At 39.7% G+C, this 16,797-nt stretch overlaps 1 protein-coding gene across 5 annotated transcripts in view; it reads left to right on the forward strand.

Annotated features, from left to right (window-relative positions):
* slc12a7b (solute carrier family 12 member 7b) overlaps positions 1–16,797 on the forward strand; it is a 275,222-nt gene that overhangs the window by 191,252 nt on the left and 67,173 nt on the right. For all 5 annotated transcript variants that reach the window (XM_039753212.1, XM_039753208.1, XM_039753211.1 and 2 more), the window contains exons 6-8: positions 4,529–4,659; positions 5,137–5,378; positions 6,781–6,992. In XM_039753212.1, the coding sequence (XP_039609146.1) occupies positions 4,529–4,659; positions 5,137–5,378; positions 6,781–6,992 (585 nt within the window). The remainder of the gene's footprint in view (positions 1–4,528; positions 4,660–5,136; positions 5,379–6,780; positions 6,993–16,797) is intronic.

The following is a 16,797-nucleotide window of genomic DNA, read 5'->3' on the forward strand; positions in this document are numbered from 1 at the left end:
CTGGTCTCAGAATTAATCTGAATAAAAATGTACTCTTTCCAGTGAATTCTCAAGCATATAATATTAGATTAGATACCCTACCTTTTATCATTGCGGAACAGTTTAAATACCTAGGGTAAACATCACAAGTAAACATAAAGCTCTTTATCAACAAAATTTCGCGTCTGCATGGAAAAAATTAAACAAGACTTGCATAGATGGTCAACCCTTCATCTCACACTAGCTGGAAGAATTAACACTGTTAAGATGAATATTCTTCCTAAGCTCCTTTTTTTATTTCAAAACATTCCAATATACATTAATAAATCATTCTTTAAGCAATTAGATTCAACAATAACCTCATTTATTTGGAATTCAAAACATCCACGCATCAAAAGAGCGACCCTACAAAGACAAAAGGCAGAAGGCGGCATGGCTCTACCTAACTTCCAGTTTTATTACTGGGCAGCAAATATACAGGCGATAAGAACCTGGACACAAATAGAAGAACATACACAGGCTTGGACCGCAATAGAAGTAAAATCCTGCAGTACTTCTTTGTATTCCTTGCTCTGTGCTCCAATAAACACACGTTATCGGCAATATACAAATAACCCAATTGTGCTCCACTCACTTAGAATCTGGAACCAATGTAGAAAGCATTTTAAGGGGGAAAAGCTTCTATCTGTGGCACCTCTGCAAGAGAACCACCTCTTTCAACCTTCACAAACATATGAAGTTAACTTGCTTAGAGATCTTTATATAGACAATGTCTTTGCTTCCTATGAACAATTACATTCCAAATTTAACATTCCAGCTACACATTTCTTTCACTATCTTCAAATCAGGAACTTTGTTAAACAGAACCTTCCAGATTTTCCTCATCTTGCACCCTCATCCATGCTGGAAAAAATATTGCTCAATCTCAAGGACTTAGACTCCATCTCTACAATATATAAAATCATTTTACAATCCCTCCCTTTCAAAGATCCAAGAGGACACTGGGAAAAAGATCTCTCAATTAATATATCAGAAAAGGAGTGGAAAGTAGCAATGCAGAGAATTCACTCGAGCTCCATATTGGCAAAGCATACAATTATACAACTCAAAATTATATATCAAGCACATCTGTCTCGACTAATACTCTCCAAAATGTTTCCAGGGCATGATCCAACCTGCGAACGTTGCAACCAAGTCCCAGCCTCACTGGGTCACATGTTCTGGGCCTGCACCAAATTAATATTATTCTGGTCAAAAATTTTTAATTACCTTTCAGACAGCCTTGGACTCACAATCCCTCCTAACCCATTAACAGCTGTGTTTGGGGTTCTTCCAGAGGGGCTTCAAGTGGAGAAAGACAAACTAATTGTGATTGCATTCACTATACTTTGGCACACAGACTTATTCTGATAAACTGGAAGAACCCAAACTCTCCTCTTTTAAGTCAGTGGGAAACTGATGTGTTATATTATTTTAAATTGGAAAAATCAAATACTCAGTTAGAGGATCCGTATGGACTTTTTTCAAAACATGGCAGGATCTAATCAGTAATATTTTAAAATAAGCTCATAAAACACAGAGAATTTATTAATTTAGGTATGTTTACAAGCCTTAAATTTCACGCCATTTGGCTTGCGCTCTCTCTCAGGGGTGGGGATTGATCTGTTCTTAACTCAATTTTTCTTTTTGTAAAAACTAGATTGCTTTGTATGGATTGCAATAAAATTAATAAAAAGGGAAAAAAAAAAAAAAGAGTTAGGTGGCAGGCTCCGGAGCAGTACTGACAAGATTCTCAGCATTATATCAACAGCATTATTACTAGGAATACCTGTTGCTCTGGCCACTTGATTGGCAGGTGCCACATTTTGTTGCATAGTTGAAACTGATCAGTTTCTTCCCACCCCAAACTCAAAACAGTCTATTTATTCCAGTTACTAAATTAAGAAATCCATGTTCAAGCTCTGTGACAAAATAAACACAATTTTCCCAGGTTGTAAAAGTAGAATATTAACATTTCATGAATGATCCTTTGACTACATTGCTACAAAGATAATTTTTTTAATTCCACATTAACACAATTAGTCTGACCATTACTGTTTGGATGTTGACCCGAGGTTAGATTTATTGGATGCATCTTGAGCACACACCTTCCAAGGGGCTTGTTTGGGAATATGTTGGAAATCAGTTTTAATTTTGGTTTTCAAACTTTTACTTTTATTTCAGGTTTTATTTATTTATTTTTAATAATTTCCTTGTTTATTCACTGTGTGTTACCATTATGTGGCCATGGACATGGATCATTGCCTGGCAATGTATTGTGCACTGTGGACTAAGCCCCGGACACAGACAGGTAGACATGTTATTAATCACCACCACACATTTATTTACAACTATTTACAATTAATAAAGTGCCACACAATCCCCAAGATTCCCCAAACTCCAGGCCTCACACTGCCTCTTTGCTTCTTCCGGCCGCCTCCACACCTCTCCTCCAAGACCTTGTCTCCTTCTCTCCCGACTCCAGCACCCATATGGAGGGAGGCAGCCCCTTTTATAGCTACCCGGATGTGCTCCAGGTGTCCTCCAGTAACCTTCCGCCGACACTCCCCTGTGTGGTGGAAGCAACAGCTGTGTACCCGGAAGCACTCCGGGTATCCCTGATCCTCTTCCCCCCAGCACTTCCGGGTGTGGCGGAAGTTCTGAGGTCCAGGGCTCTCTAGGCATTGGGGTGCCCCCTGGCTGTGACCATGCCCGTGGTCCCCAAAGCAACCAGGGCGGTCAAGCCCTCCTCCGGTCCTCCTGGGCGTCCCGGCTGGGTAGCAGCCCCAGGCACTCGCCACAGCACCTATGCAGTGAATAACATCACTTTGAAAGAACTTGGAGTATACAGAGAAGCAGATGAAATTAAGTAGTACTTATAGTAATGATGCTCAAGGGACTTACCACTCAAGCACTTAAATGAAATACAAAAAAACTTTTAGTAAGAAATGTTTGGATTTGAAAATTCTTTTTTGTTTTGATATTCAATTCTAGCCACCCGGATGCTTTTTGTGTGTTTGCCCCTGTTCATCTCCTTCATGCTTTAAATAAAATTCTGTTGGATTGGACTTCACCTCCTGTTTAATATGAACTCAACAGTCAATAAAACAGTCTACCAAAGGACCATATACTTTTAAATACTGGTTAAAGAATGCTGGAGTATATAATTATTGTTCACTGGAGCAGCTGAGAACTGCATACTTGCCTTAAAGTGTCTTCTGTTTTGATACCACACCCTGAGAAGGATTAACAATAGTTTGTGTTGACTGTCGCTCAAAACAGAGCATGCATAGTTTGATCAAGATTTTCTCTCATTGATTTACTAAGCAGCTGTGATTTCCCATCCTTCCTAATTCTCTCCGTAGTCTAAAAGTATGAAATCACACAAATGTTGTTAGAGAGGGATTTTAACTTGTGCCCACCCAGGGAAAACTTACATTTCTGTATAGGAGGAGTCTGTGACTGTTAGACCTATATCAAAGTAACTAAAGTACACTTGCTTTAAATAACAGAATAATACTTTTCATTGAGAAACACAAGGATTATAGAAACATGATAACTACATATATATCGACGCCAAAGACAGAACACAACATAGACGAGATCGACACAGAAAAAGCTGGTTCTTTTTGGCTGTTTTCAGAGTACTAATTTATCTTGCACAGATTAACAGTTTTTCATAACCATGTCTTTAAGGATGTGTAGAGTTGTAGCTTTTGTTACTCCCAGTTCAAGCGGAGGACTCTGCTAATCATTTAGAGATTTCTATACTAACCATTACTCATCTCTGTCGACCGATTATACTTCTAAATCTACAGTTTATTTATCAAAATTTAACCTCACTACACAAACTTATATTGCTGAAGTAATATCAAAATTAAATCAATCTACCTGCCACCTAGATTCTGCCCCTACTTTACTGATTAAGGCATGCACTGACAAACTTTCTGCTCCCATTTATCACTTTATCAACTGTAGTTTCTGCACCTGTGTTGTTCCAAGTGAATTTTAGTGCTGTTGTCTTACAGCTACAGTGTGCTGTTGTCTTACAGCTACAGTGCCCTGGTTTGAATTCCAGACTTGTCATGTTCTGTGTAGAGTGTGTACATTCTGTGTGTGTATGCATGCATGCGTGTGCGTGTGTGCGTGTGTGTGTGTGTGTGTGTGTGCATTAACATGTGCAGGTGTGTGTGTGGGTGTAAGGTTTCCACTGTGGACATTCAGGTTTTCTTCAAACACTCCCGCAACATACATGCAAGGTTAAATGGTGACAAATGAACCTATGATAGACTGGAATCTTTCTTCCCTGGTTATTATTTTATGCCCGATGCTGCAGGGATTGGCTCCAACACTGGCAACTCTGAACCAAAATAAACAGGTTTAGAAATGGATGAATGGATGGTTGAATTCATGTTTAGTTATTTTTATTTTAATATTTTTTACTTGTATGTCTTATGGATTGAAAAATATTTGTAGTTTTAATCCAAACTCTTCTGGTGTCAATTCACAGCTGGAGGTTCTTACTACATGATTTCAAGAGCACTTGGTCCAGAATTTGGAGGAGCAGTAGGACTTTGTTTTTACCTTGGTACAACATTTGCTGGCTCAATGTACATTCTTGGAACAATTGAAATCCTTTTGGTAAGTTTGATTTATTTTTTTCTTTTTAAGAATTGTTTATCAAACATTTATTTACCATATCATACTACAGACAGAGCCTCAATCCGTAATCTTTTCTCTTTATGTCCGATTTATTACATGTTCTTGGTAGAAAAATAACAATATCTCTGTCTTAATAATTATCAAAATTATTTGCATACCAGTGTCTATAACTCATTATAAAGGCTTAAGGTACAACATAGAGAAATTCAAGAAGGGCTCAAAAATTTTTGACAAGTCAATTCATAATATCTGAACATATAATTATAAAGCAGATCATTCATAGTCACGGCACAGAAGATGCAACCTAGAATAAAGGTCTCTGTTTCAGTTTTGGGAAGCAATATAAATGTCATCACTCATAATTAACCACAGTGAAATCAAAAACGGTATAAATTCTTTCCTTGGTCCTGTTAACATAGCTGTTTCTTTTCTTTTTTTTTTTTTGTAATATTTCAGACATATATTGTGCCAAATGCAACAATTTTTAAAGCTGCTGAAAATGTTGGGGAAAAAGAAGCCATGTTGAACAACATGAGGGTATATGGAACATGCTGCATTGTTTTGATGGCTTTAGTGGTTTTTGTGGGTGTCAAGTATGTGAACAAGCTGGCGCTGGTGTTTCTTGCTTGTGTAGTACTTTCAATTATGGCAATCTATGCTGGAGTCATAAAAACAGGTTTCGATCCTCCTGATTTTAGGTAAGTGTGTTTCTTTTATAACGATAAACAATTATTTGTTACCATCATTTTACTTTAAAAGAAAATTGAGTTTCAAAAAAAAGAACAAGTATATGATACATTTACATTTGCTTTGTCTGGCTTTTTCAGTTATATCACACTATAAAAGCATGTAGGTTAGTTAGATGGGAAAACTGGACCATAATGTTTTAGTGTTTTAAGGTACACTGAAGCTGAATGCACAAATATCAAATGCTAAAGTGAAATTTAATTATAGGCTTTGGTACAGTTTCCTTATTAAAGCTTAACAGCATATAAAATTGTAATGGTACTTTGCAGTAGTGCTTATTTATGTTTTTAATTTGTAAGCTAGTGTATGTTGCAGTTTTATTAAATATAACATTTACTCTTTTACTGTTGGTATTAACTCTATATGAATTAATCACATAATGTACAAATCTGGAAAATCACTTGAATCTTGTAACCAACAAGGAATCGTGTAAGGCTTATACTGTATGTATATTATTTAATATATACTGAAGCTGGAGTATGACATTTGATATAATACATTTATATTGGCAATTTAAATGTGAAAAATGTGAATATTTTTTTTCCCTTTGTAAGGCTAAAATCCTATCCAAAATGTATTAACGTGTAGTGCATACATGCTAGATAAATTCCAACATAGATTGTTAAATTGATGAGCAGTTTTTAATACTGGCAACCGTATTGCATCCTATACTGTGTTTGCAAAGATTATACTTGGCCCAGTATTTCTGATTATTTGCTGTATATGAATAATTTTAAACAATTTGACCAAAAAAGGTATCATTTCAAATATATGACAGATTTATTAAACCTGTTGTAAGTATGGTTCAAGAGCAAGACAAGCAGAAGTTATACCAGCAGTAGTAGTTTAAACATAATGGTATGAATCACTTTCATTTTCCAAAACTATTCTTTTGTATTGATTAATTCTGTGTCTCAATGTTACCCTTTTGTAGAGTTGCTGGTGTCTTACAATGGGCAAGAGGTTTACTCAGTATGAAATGTTTTGCAAAGCATAATATTTTTACTATTTTCTGTCTATTTGGTTAATCTCTAGGTGATCACTGTAGTGACCTGGCACTCTATCTTGGTTTGTTTCTTTACCTTATGCCTGATGCAGCATGGATGACAAGCTCATTATCTCCTACAACCATGACCTGAACTGTTATGTCTTAAAGTGTAGTTTACATTTTTTGCTGTGCCAGAGAAATTAGCTTTATTGAAAGTTATCAACTTCTTAGGAGGATTTCAGTATTGAATATTTCTTGCTGATTTGCTGTATTTACATGAGAAATTAGCATTGTTTATGCTTATATCCTTTTCAAGTTAATGTCAAAGTTGTTGCTGATTGTCTTATCATTGTGCAATTTTGTAGGGTCTGTCTTCTTGGAAACCGAACTTTATCAAGGCGCAACTTTGATGTATGTGCAAAGTACATAACTGAAATGAATATTACATATACCTCTAAGCTATGGAATCTGTTCTGTGACAGCTCTCTTCACAATGCCACCTGTGATCCTTATTTTGACATTAACAACGTAACAGAAATACAAGGCATTCCTGGACTTATGAGTGGAGTCATTGTTGGTAAGTTTGAATATCTCCCTTGGCTTGAAAAGTTAATCATTTTCTTTTGAATGATAAATAGTGTGTGTTAACAGAAATGATCAAGCAAGCTTTATGAAAGATGACACAAGTACAATTAACCATCCCTTCATCCATTTTCTGTTGGTGCTTTTTCCTTTAAAATATCACAGCCTGCCAACAAAAGGCAGGAACAAATCTATTATAAAACATATTTATTTGTTTCACATACTGAGTCAACATAATATCACCTGTTAACCAAACATGCACATAATTGGGATGTTGGAGAACCCAAAGTACTCATGAGTAAACCCATGTTGACATGAATCAGATGTGCCACTTTCACACAGAATTTGGTCCTGAAATAATACATGGGTCTGTGAAACAGCAGAGGTAGCTCTAGGAGAGTACTCTTAGTCTTTCAGTATAGTTTATAATTATTTTGAAACAAAGGTATAGTAAAATGTTGGTAGGCTGGGATCTTTGCCGTGCATCCAGTGGACAGACTGTGACAGAGTCAGGTGAAACAATTGGAGCACCAGCTGTGCTACCCAATTTAACAGTAGACATTGAGCTGCTGCTTCTTCTTTGGTTGCACCCGTTAGGGGTTGCCACAGTGGATCATCTTCTTCCATATCTTTCTGTCCTCTGCCTCTTGCTCTATTACACCCATCACCTGCATGTCTTCTCTCACCACATCCATAAACCTTTTCTTAGGCCTTCCTCTTTTCCTCTTCCCTTTCCTCTTCCCTCTTCCTCCTTCTGCCAATATACCCAGCATCTCTCCTCTGCACATGACCAAACCAACACAATCTTGCTTCTCTGACTTTGTCTCCCAACCATCCAACTTGAGCTAACCCTCTAATGTACTCATTTCTAATCCTATCCATCCTCGTCACACCCAATGCAAATCTTAGCATCTTTAACTCTGCCACCTCCTGCTCTGTCTCCTGCTTTCTGGTCAGTGCCACTGTCTCCAGCCCATATAACATAACTGTTCTCACTACCATCCTGTAGACCTTCCCTTTCACACATGCCGATACCTGTCTGTAACAAATTACTCCTGACACTCTTCTCCACCCATTCCACCCTGCCTGCACTCTCTTATTCACCTCTCTTCCACAATCCCCATTACTCTGTACTGTTAATCCCAAGTATTTAAACTCATCCACCTTCACCAAATCTACTCCCTGCATCCTCACCATTCCACTGACCTCCCTCTCATTTACACACATGTGATCTGTCTTGTTCCTGCTGACCTTCATTCCTCTCCTCTCTAGAGCATATCTCCACCTCTCCAGGGTCTCCTTAACCTGCTCCCTACTATCGCTACTGATCACAATGTCATCGGCAAACATCATAGTCCACGGGGACTCATGTCTAATCTCATCTGTCAACTTGTCCATCACCATTGCAAATAAGAAAGGGCTCAGAGCCGATCCCAGATGTAATCCCACCTCCAACTTGAATGCATCTGTCACTCCTACCTTAGACCTCACCACTGTCACACTTCCCTCGTACATATCCTGTACAAGTCTTACATATTTCTCTGCCACTCCTGACTTCCTCATACAATACCACAGTTCCTCTCGAGGCACCCTGTCATATGCTTTCTCCAGGTCCACAAAGACGCAGTCTTTCTGGCCTTCTCTAAACTTCTCCATCAACATCCTCAGAGCAAACATTGCATCTGTGGTGCTCTTTCTTGGCACGAAACCATACTGCTGCTCACTAATCATCACCTCACTTCTTAACCTAGCTTCCACTACTCTTTCCCATAACTTGATGCTGTGGCTCATCAATTTTATTCCCCTGTAGCTACTACAGTCATGCACATCCCCCTTATTCTTAAATATCGGCACCAGTACATTTCTTCTCCACTCCTCAGGCATCCTCTCACTTTCCAAGATTCCATTAAACAATCTGGTTAAAAACTCCACTGCCATCTCCCCTAAACACCTCCATGCTTCCATAGGTATGTCATCTGGACCAACGGCCTTTCCATTTTTCATCCTCTTCATAGCTGTCCATACTTCCTCCTTGCTAATCCATTGCACTTCCTCGTTCTCTTCATTCATCAGCCTCTCAAAGTACTCTTTCCATCTGCTCAACACACTCTCCTCGCTTGTGAGTACGTTTCCATCTTTATCCTTTATCACCCTAACCTGCTGCACATTTTCCCAGCTCGGTCCCTCTGTCTAGCCAATCGGTACAGGTCCTTTTCTCCCTCCTCAGTGTCCAACCTCTCATACAACTCATCATATGCCTTGTCTTAAGCCTTCGCCACCTCTCTCTTCACCTTGCAACTTAACTTCTTGTATTGTTGTCTACTTTCTGCATCTCTTTGACTATCCCACTTCTTCTTTGCCATCCCTTTCCTCCCAATTCTCTCCTGTATTTCCTCATTCCACCACCACCAGGTTTCCTTTTCCTCCTTTCTCTTTCCAGATGTCACGCCAAGCACCCTTCTTGCTGTCACCCTTAATACATCTGCTGTAGTTTCCCAGCTGTCTGGTAACTCTTCACTGCCCACCCAGTGCCTGTCTCACCTCCTCCCTAAACTCAACCTTGCAGTCTTCCTTTTTCAACTTCCACCATTTGATCCTTGGCTCTGCATTCACTCTCTTCCTCTTCTTGATCTCCAACGTCATCCTACAGACCACCATCCTATGCTGCTTAACTACATTTTCCCCTGCCACCACTTTGCAGTCTTTAATCTCCTTCAGATCAACTCTTCTGCATAGGATGTTGTAGCAGTCAGGAGCCGCTAAGATTCACACCGTCAAAAATGACAGTGATTTATTTATTTTAGTGGAGGATTACCCGGGACAACCCCGGCCTTGGAACGACACACACACACTACTACAGAGACCAAATAAAGCACACTGGGAACATTAAACAATTAAGAATACAGTCAACCCTCGTTTAGCGCGGTTAATCCGTTCCAGACTCTGCCGCGATAAATGAATTTCCGCGAAGTAGGATTCTTTATTTATAAATCGAATATTTTCGCAGTTAGAGCATAGAAAACCTGTTTACGACCTTCTAAATACAGTAATCCCTCCTCGATCAGCGGGTTGCGTTCCAGACCCCCGCGATAGCTGAAAATCCGCGAAGTAGAAACCATATGTTTGTATGGTTATTTTTATATATTTTAAGCCCTTATAAACTCTCCCACACTGTTAACATTATTAGAGCCCTCTAGACATGAAATAACACCCTTTAGTCAAACGTTTAAACAGTGCTTCATTACAAGACAGAGATGGCAGTTCTTTCTCACAATTAAAAGAATGCAAACATATCTTATCTTCAAAGGAACACCTTGAAGAGCAGATGTCAGAGAGAGCGCTCGCTAAGAAAAGCAAACAATCAAAAAATCAATACATGCTTTTAAGTATACAGAAGCACCGCGATAAAGCGGCATTTTGTAGAGGAGCGTCCTATCTTCTAGGCAAACAGCCACTGTGTAAACAGCCCCCTCTGCTCACACCCCCTCTGTCAGGCAGAGAGAGTGAGAGAGACAGAGAGAAGCAAACAAAACAAGCGCCACGCGGGAAGCATATCTTATAGCATTGAGGAGTTTTAGTTAACTCTTTCAGGGCTGACGTCAACTTTTGTTAAAAGGAGGAGCTGACGATGGTAATCAACTGTAAACTGTGACAAAACCAACTGTTATGTTTTAGTTGGACTCTTGTTGCTAGAAGGAAAGTTAGTTTTCTTGGTTTTGACTGAGATTTCCTGCTCCCAGTTGAGTAGCAAGCTGCAGACGGCAAAAATGGCACTGACATCTGGCGACAGATCAAACTGGATGCATAACGCAACATAACACCCCGTGGACGATGTTTTGCCTGTTGTCTCTGAATTGGACTATGACTTGTCAGACTCTGATTTTGATACAAGCAATGAGAAAACGTGCATGTAGCAACAAACGTTTTATGTTGATTTCTGTGTGAAGCCATTGCTTTTCAGAAAACTGTTTTTTGGAAAAAATATTCAGCCCTCAAAGAGTTAATATGTAATACATGCTCTGATTGGGTAGCTTCTAAGCCATCCGCCAATAGCGTCCCTTGTATGAAATCAACTGGGCAATCAAACTGAGGAAGCATGTAACTTAAATTAAAAGACCCATTGTCCGCAGAAAGCGGCGAACCAGCGAAAAATCCGTGATATATATTTAGATGTGCTTACATTTAAAATCTGCGATAGAGTGAAGCCGCGAAAGTCGAAGCGCGATATAGCGAGGGATTACTGTATAATGAAATTAAATGAACTACATGAAAACAATAATACCACCCCTGACCCCTTCGGCAATATTACATTTAATATTTAAACACAATAACACACAGCAAAGTCCATGAAAGAACCAAACCAGATAAAATGAGAACTACACGAGATTGAGTCCAGCGATCTGTATGTAGAAAGGGAATGGAAAACACAGTCCTACCGGTAGCTGCTGAAAGGATGACGATGGATGGATGGTTCAGGAGCGCTCCACTCTTCCAGGAAAGCCAATGAATTCCAGCACAGTCCTCCCACAAGTAGACAGACAATCCCGACCCCAACAAACGAATACAGTCCAGGACACAATGATTTAAGGTTCAAATAACAGCAGGCAGCATGACAGGTAAATGTAACACACAACACACCAAAATTAAACAAACTTTTTTTCTTTCCTTGACACCTGCCCTCCTTTTAAACCCCTCTGGCCACCTTTGACCGCAACAGCCCATGCAAGGACTGCTGGGAGATGCAGTTCTAATTGCTTGTAGCATTGCTACAATGTAATCTACTTGTGTGTATCTTCCTCCATTCTTGTACATAACCCTATGTTCCTCCCTCTTCTTAAAATGCGTATTCACTACAGCCATGTCCATCCTTTTGGCAAAATCCAAAATCTGACCTTCTTCATTCCTCTCCTTGACACCATACCTATCCATCACCTTCTCATCTCCACTGTTCCCTTCACCAACATGCCCATTGAAATCTGCTCCAATCACCACTTTCTGTCCCCTGGGTACACTGTTCATCACTTCATCCAACCCACTCCAAAAATCTTCTTTCTCACTCATTGCACACCCAACTTGCGGTGAATATGCACTAACAACATTCATCATCACACCTCCAGTTTCCAGCTTCTTAATCATTACTCTGCCTGACACTCTTTTCATCTCCAAAACACTCTTGACATACTGTTCCTTCAGAATAACTCCTACCCCATTTCTCCTCCCACCCACTCCATGATAGAACAATTTGAATCCACCTCCAATCCACCTGGCCTTACTCCCCTTCCATTTAGTCTCTTGCACGCACAATATATCAACCTTCCTTCTCTCCATCATATCTCCTTGACTCACTCCCCTTACCAGTCATACTGCCAACATTCAAAGTTCATACCCTCAGTTCCACTCTCTTAACTTTCCTCCTCTCCTCTTGCCTCCGGACAAGTCTCCCCCCTCTTCTTCTTCTTCTTCTTCGGCCAACAGTAGCCCAATTTCCACCAGCACCCTGTTGGCTAACAGTACTGGTGGCAGTCATTGTTAACCCGGGGCTCTACCGACCCGATTTGGAAATTTGTATTGTTGTCCGCATATTGATTTGGCAAAATTTTACACTGGATGCCCTTCCTGACACGTAACCCTCCCCATTTTTTCTGGTTTGTGCATCCTTGAGCTGAAGAAAACAAACAAAAAACATGTTTAGTGCCTTTGCGCACACAAAAAGAAACAGGCTTAAATATGGCCAGCAAGGCAGACAACACAATACATATAAAGATTCAGTCAGCGAAAAGTCATTTGGTTTCAGAATGAGCTGCCATCTTTCAGGGACTGCCCACTAGGGCGCTTCCTTGAGCTGCCTTTGTGAAACTTTGCCCAATGAAAAGGACAGAGCTCTCTCTCATCGCAGATTGGTACCACTTACCTTGACAGAGCAGGTGAAGGTGATCCTCAGGTACACTTCCATGACAACAGGAATATAAAAGCAAATGTATATTATGAGCATTGTCACAAGCTGCCTACAGGAGTAGGTAACCTGCTAGTAGTTTTGTGACCGACCAGGACCAGAAGTTGACACCAGCAGAGTCAAAACAAAAGAATTACGGCAGGAAGAAAAAGTAAAACAGCTGTTTGTTATATCAGTCCTTTGGCAAGTAAAGTTCAGGGGCAGGAATATATATATAGTGTCCATTATCCCACACAAAAAATTTACAAAGGGAAAAAAAAAACAAAAATAACCCATAAACCTGAGCAAGGACATACATTGTCAAAATAATAAAAAAAAAAATACTCAAAATATGGCTTTATCTTCAAAGGCAAATTTCCCTCTCTAGGACAAACAACTGCCTGACCATTAACTAAAAATAAGGCTCTCAAGCAGTCTTAAATAATTGAACTATTCCAACGTCCAAACATACAGGAGCCTGAACTTACTAATAGGAGACTGTTATTCTCCTCACAAGCAGCCCATGCACACCTCTGTAATCTCAAATCAGTTAAACAACCCCCCCCTAGCGAACAATGTCCCACACCTTATAAAGCTGCTATCATTTCTTTCTCGGAGCCCACTGCTGTAGGACGACACTAACTGCATTCTGTTACAGGGGGACAATTACCCAAAGGCTTCACAACCAAACTAAACCTAACCCTGCTCAATAGAAACAATAACAACAAACCAATAGCGCTTTCTTACATTGGTGATCTCAGAAATAAAAAACTAAAAAAAACGTTAAACCAACAAAACTCAATGCATTTAAAAAAAAGCTTCCCCCCACGGCTATCTTTTCCCAGATTCCTGAGCACAGGCGTAAGCGCCTAACCAAAGGGCCACTTTTAAAATGGCATCTGGACTGGCGCTCGTGTCTTTATTTGCAAGGAGATAGCCGGAGAATATGGAACTACAGCAACCCCCTCCCTTCACACGCTAACGAATGACGGTAAGTCCTTATGTTTTAAAACCCTTCATTCTCAGATTTTCCCTGTTACCTTAATTACGATGTTTAACCACCTCATTGTGCTGCTGGGCACTCAGGGTCGTGCCGGTTTCAGCAGCAAGTTGCTATGGGGACGCCAACCCACACCCCCATACCCCCGCCTTGCGCTACACTCCACCCACTTCGCGTCTCTGCCGCTCACATTGTGAAGAGGGGAAGGGGGAATGTGCAGAATTATTACGCAATGAACATTTTCCCATGTCACATGTTTGTTTTCATCTGTTAAAAGAGAATTATAAACAACTTGAAGTTTACAAATAAACATTTCTGACATTTCAAAAAAATCAATGGCCAATATAGCCATCCTTCTTTTCAATAACAGTCATAAGCCTTCCATTCATGGAGTCTGTCAGTTTCTTGATCTGTTGACAACTTTTTGTGCAGCAGCAACCACAGCCTCTCCCAGACACTGTTCAGAGAGGTGTTCTCTTTTCCTTCCCCGTAAATCTGCCGTTTAAGAAGGGCTTTAGGTCAGGTGAGGAAGGGGGCCATGTCATTCTTTTATCCTTAAGGCCTTTACTGGCTAGCCACGCAGTGGAGTACTTTGATGCATGTGATGGAGCTTTGTCCTGCATAAAAATCATGGTCTTCTAGAAAGATGCAGACTTTTTCTTTTACCACTGCTTGAATAAAATGTCTTTGTCTTCTAAAACTGGCAGTAGGTTTGGGAGTTGATTTTGAGTCCATCTTAAACCTGAAAAGGTCCAACTAGCTCAGCTTTAATAATACCAGACCGATCCAGTACCCCACCTTCATCTTACTGTTGTGTGAGTTGAAGTGGAGCTCTGTGCCCGTTACTGATCCAGCCATGGGCCCATCCATCTTCTCCGTCAAGAGTCACTCTCATCTCATCAGTCCATAAAACCATTGAAAAATCTGTCTTCAGATATTTCTTGGCCCAGTCTTGACGTTTCAACTTATGTGCCTTGTTCAGTGGTGGTTGGGTTTCTGCCTTCCTTACCTTGGCCATGTCTGTGAGCACTGAATACCTTGTACTTCTGGGTGTTCCATATAGGTTGCAGTTCTGGAATATGACAACACTGTAGGATAATGAGTTTGTGGTAACTTCATGTTTGATTCTTCTCAAATCTTTGGCAGTTAATTTGCGTCTTTTTTTCCCCCAACACGTTTCTTGTGGCCCTGTTGACTATTTGCAACAAAACGTTTGATGGTTCTGTGATCACACCCCAATATCTGAGCAATTTCAAAAGGCTGCATCCCCCTGAAAGACCTTTTACAATTTTTGATTTTTTAGTGTCACTTAAATCTCTTTTTTGGCCCATTTTGCCTGAGGAAAACAAGCTGCCTAATAATTATGCACACCTTAATTTAGAGTATTGATCACCTTAGGTCACACCCTCCCTCATTACACAAATACACATTCACTATTCAAGTTTGTACAGCTTAAAGTCGGAATACATAAATAAAAATGATGATATGGTCAAAATACTCACTAATACTAATAATTGTGCACACAGTGTATATGTAGGTTTTAAAATAAGGCTCCCCATCCTCTACACCAGCATTCGCCTACAAGCTCATACATGGCCTTCTTACTCTCAAAAGCTTCCTCAATCTGTTCTTCCCATGGAACAATCAGTTCCATCAGGACAACTTATCTTGTTGTCTCTGACATCAGGACCTTGTGTGGACTGTGGTGGTTTTCGCTGTTTGCTTTGAGTGATGACTGTGGAGATGACATCTGCTATAATCCTCATCACATGATTATAGTGCCAGCAGTAGTGCTCCTCTCCTAAAGCTTTTGAGCAATAGCTTGATATCTGCTCCATGGGCCCTCTTTGCTGATACAGCGAGCATGCAGGATTTTCATCCCCATCCCCAAACTAAACTCGTAGTCAATATTTCGTTCACCTGGGTCATTACCCATGTTTCTCCTTTTGCTGTAAAGCTTTTCTTCTACCTTATGTTCCTGATGAGGATTTTGTTTGTCTACAAGTAGTGCTTTTGACAGTTGTTTCCTTAATGATCATAGATTCACAGAATCTCATATCTTCATTTACAACTTTATGAAAATTAAAGCACTGGGCATCCACAATGCTAAACAAAGTACTAAAACGTGGTGGTGAGATTTTGCATGTACAGATTCTATACATATACTAAAGCATATTCGAGTCTTTCATAGCACCAAAGCAGTGGACGACAAATATCATTGTTCCTATCAAGTCATCAACAAGCTGGATTTCAAAGAGGTTGCAGCTGGCTTTAACTAATTCACATTCTAAGACAAGTATTTCAGGAACCCAAATAGAAGCACATTAGTCTTTATGCCATGCTCATCTACTGTATTTCAAGAAAGCTTTCAATTACATAATGCAGAGCTTCATTACTCACCCTAAGGCTAGCTTGCAATAGAACTGTGCTGACTATATAGCACTTATGTATATGTTTAGAAAACAAATAAAGAACACAACAACTTGAGAAAACCAACAAAGTTGCAAATCAGGTCAACCTAGAAATATGTATTAGCAGGAAGAAGCAAATGCTAATAAGTCCTGGTTTCAGCTCACTGCTCCCACTAACTCAATATTATAGACAAATTCATATACCTCATATCAATGATTGCCAATGTAGTTAATAACATCAAAGCATCTGGCAAGCCAAGTGCATAACAAATCAATTCAAAAGTCTGTTTTCCATCACCTTGTGTCTGAGCATCATTCTGTATAGCAGTGAAATTTGGACAACAAAATAATTCTAGAGAGTTAAACAACAAATTACTATAGAATCATGTTTGGAGTCAAGTATGTCAGCTATATTTCAAACACAGATACATATAAGCAATTGAATCAAAAACTGTCA

Source organism: Polypterus senegalus, chromosome 5 (assembly GCF_016835505.1).
Source record: "Polypterus senegalus isolate Bchr_013 chromosome 5, ASM1683550v1, whole genome shotgun sequence".
In the NCBI taxonomy this organism is placed as follows: domain Eukaryota; kingdom Metazoa; phylum Chordata; class Cladistia; order Polypteriformes; family Polypteridae; genus Polypterus; species Polypterus senegalus.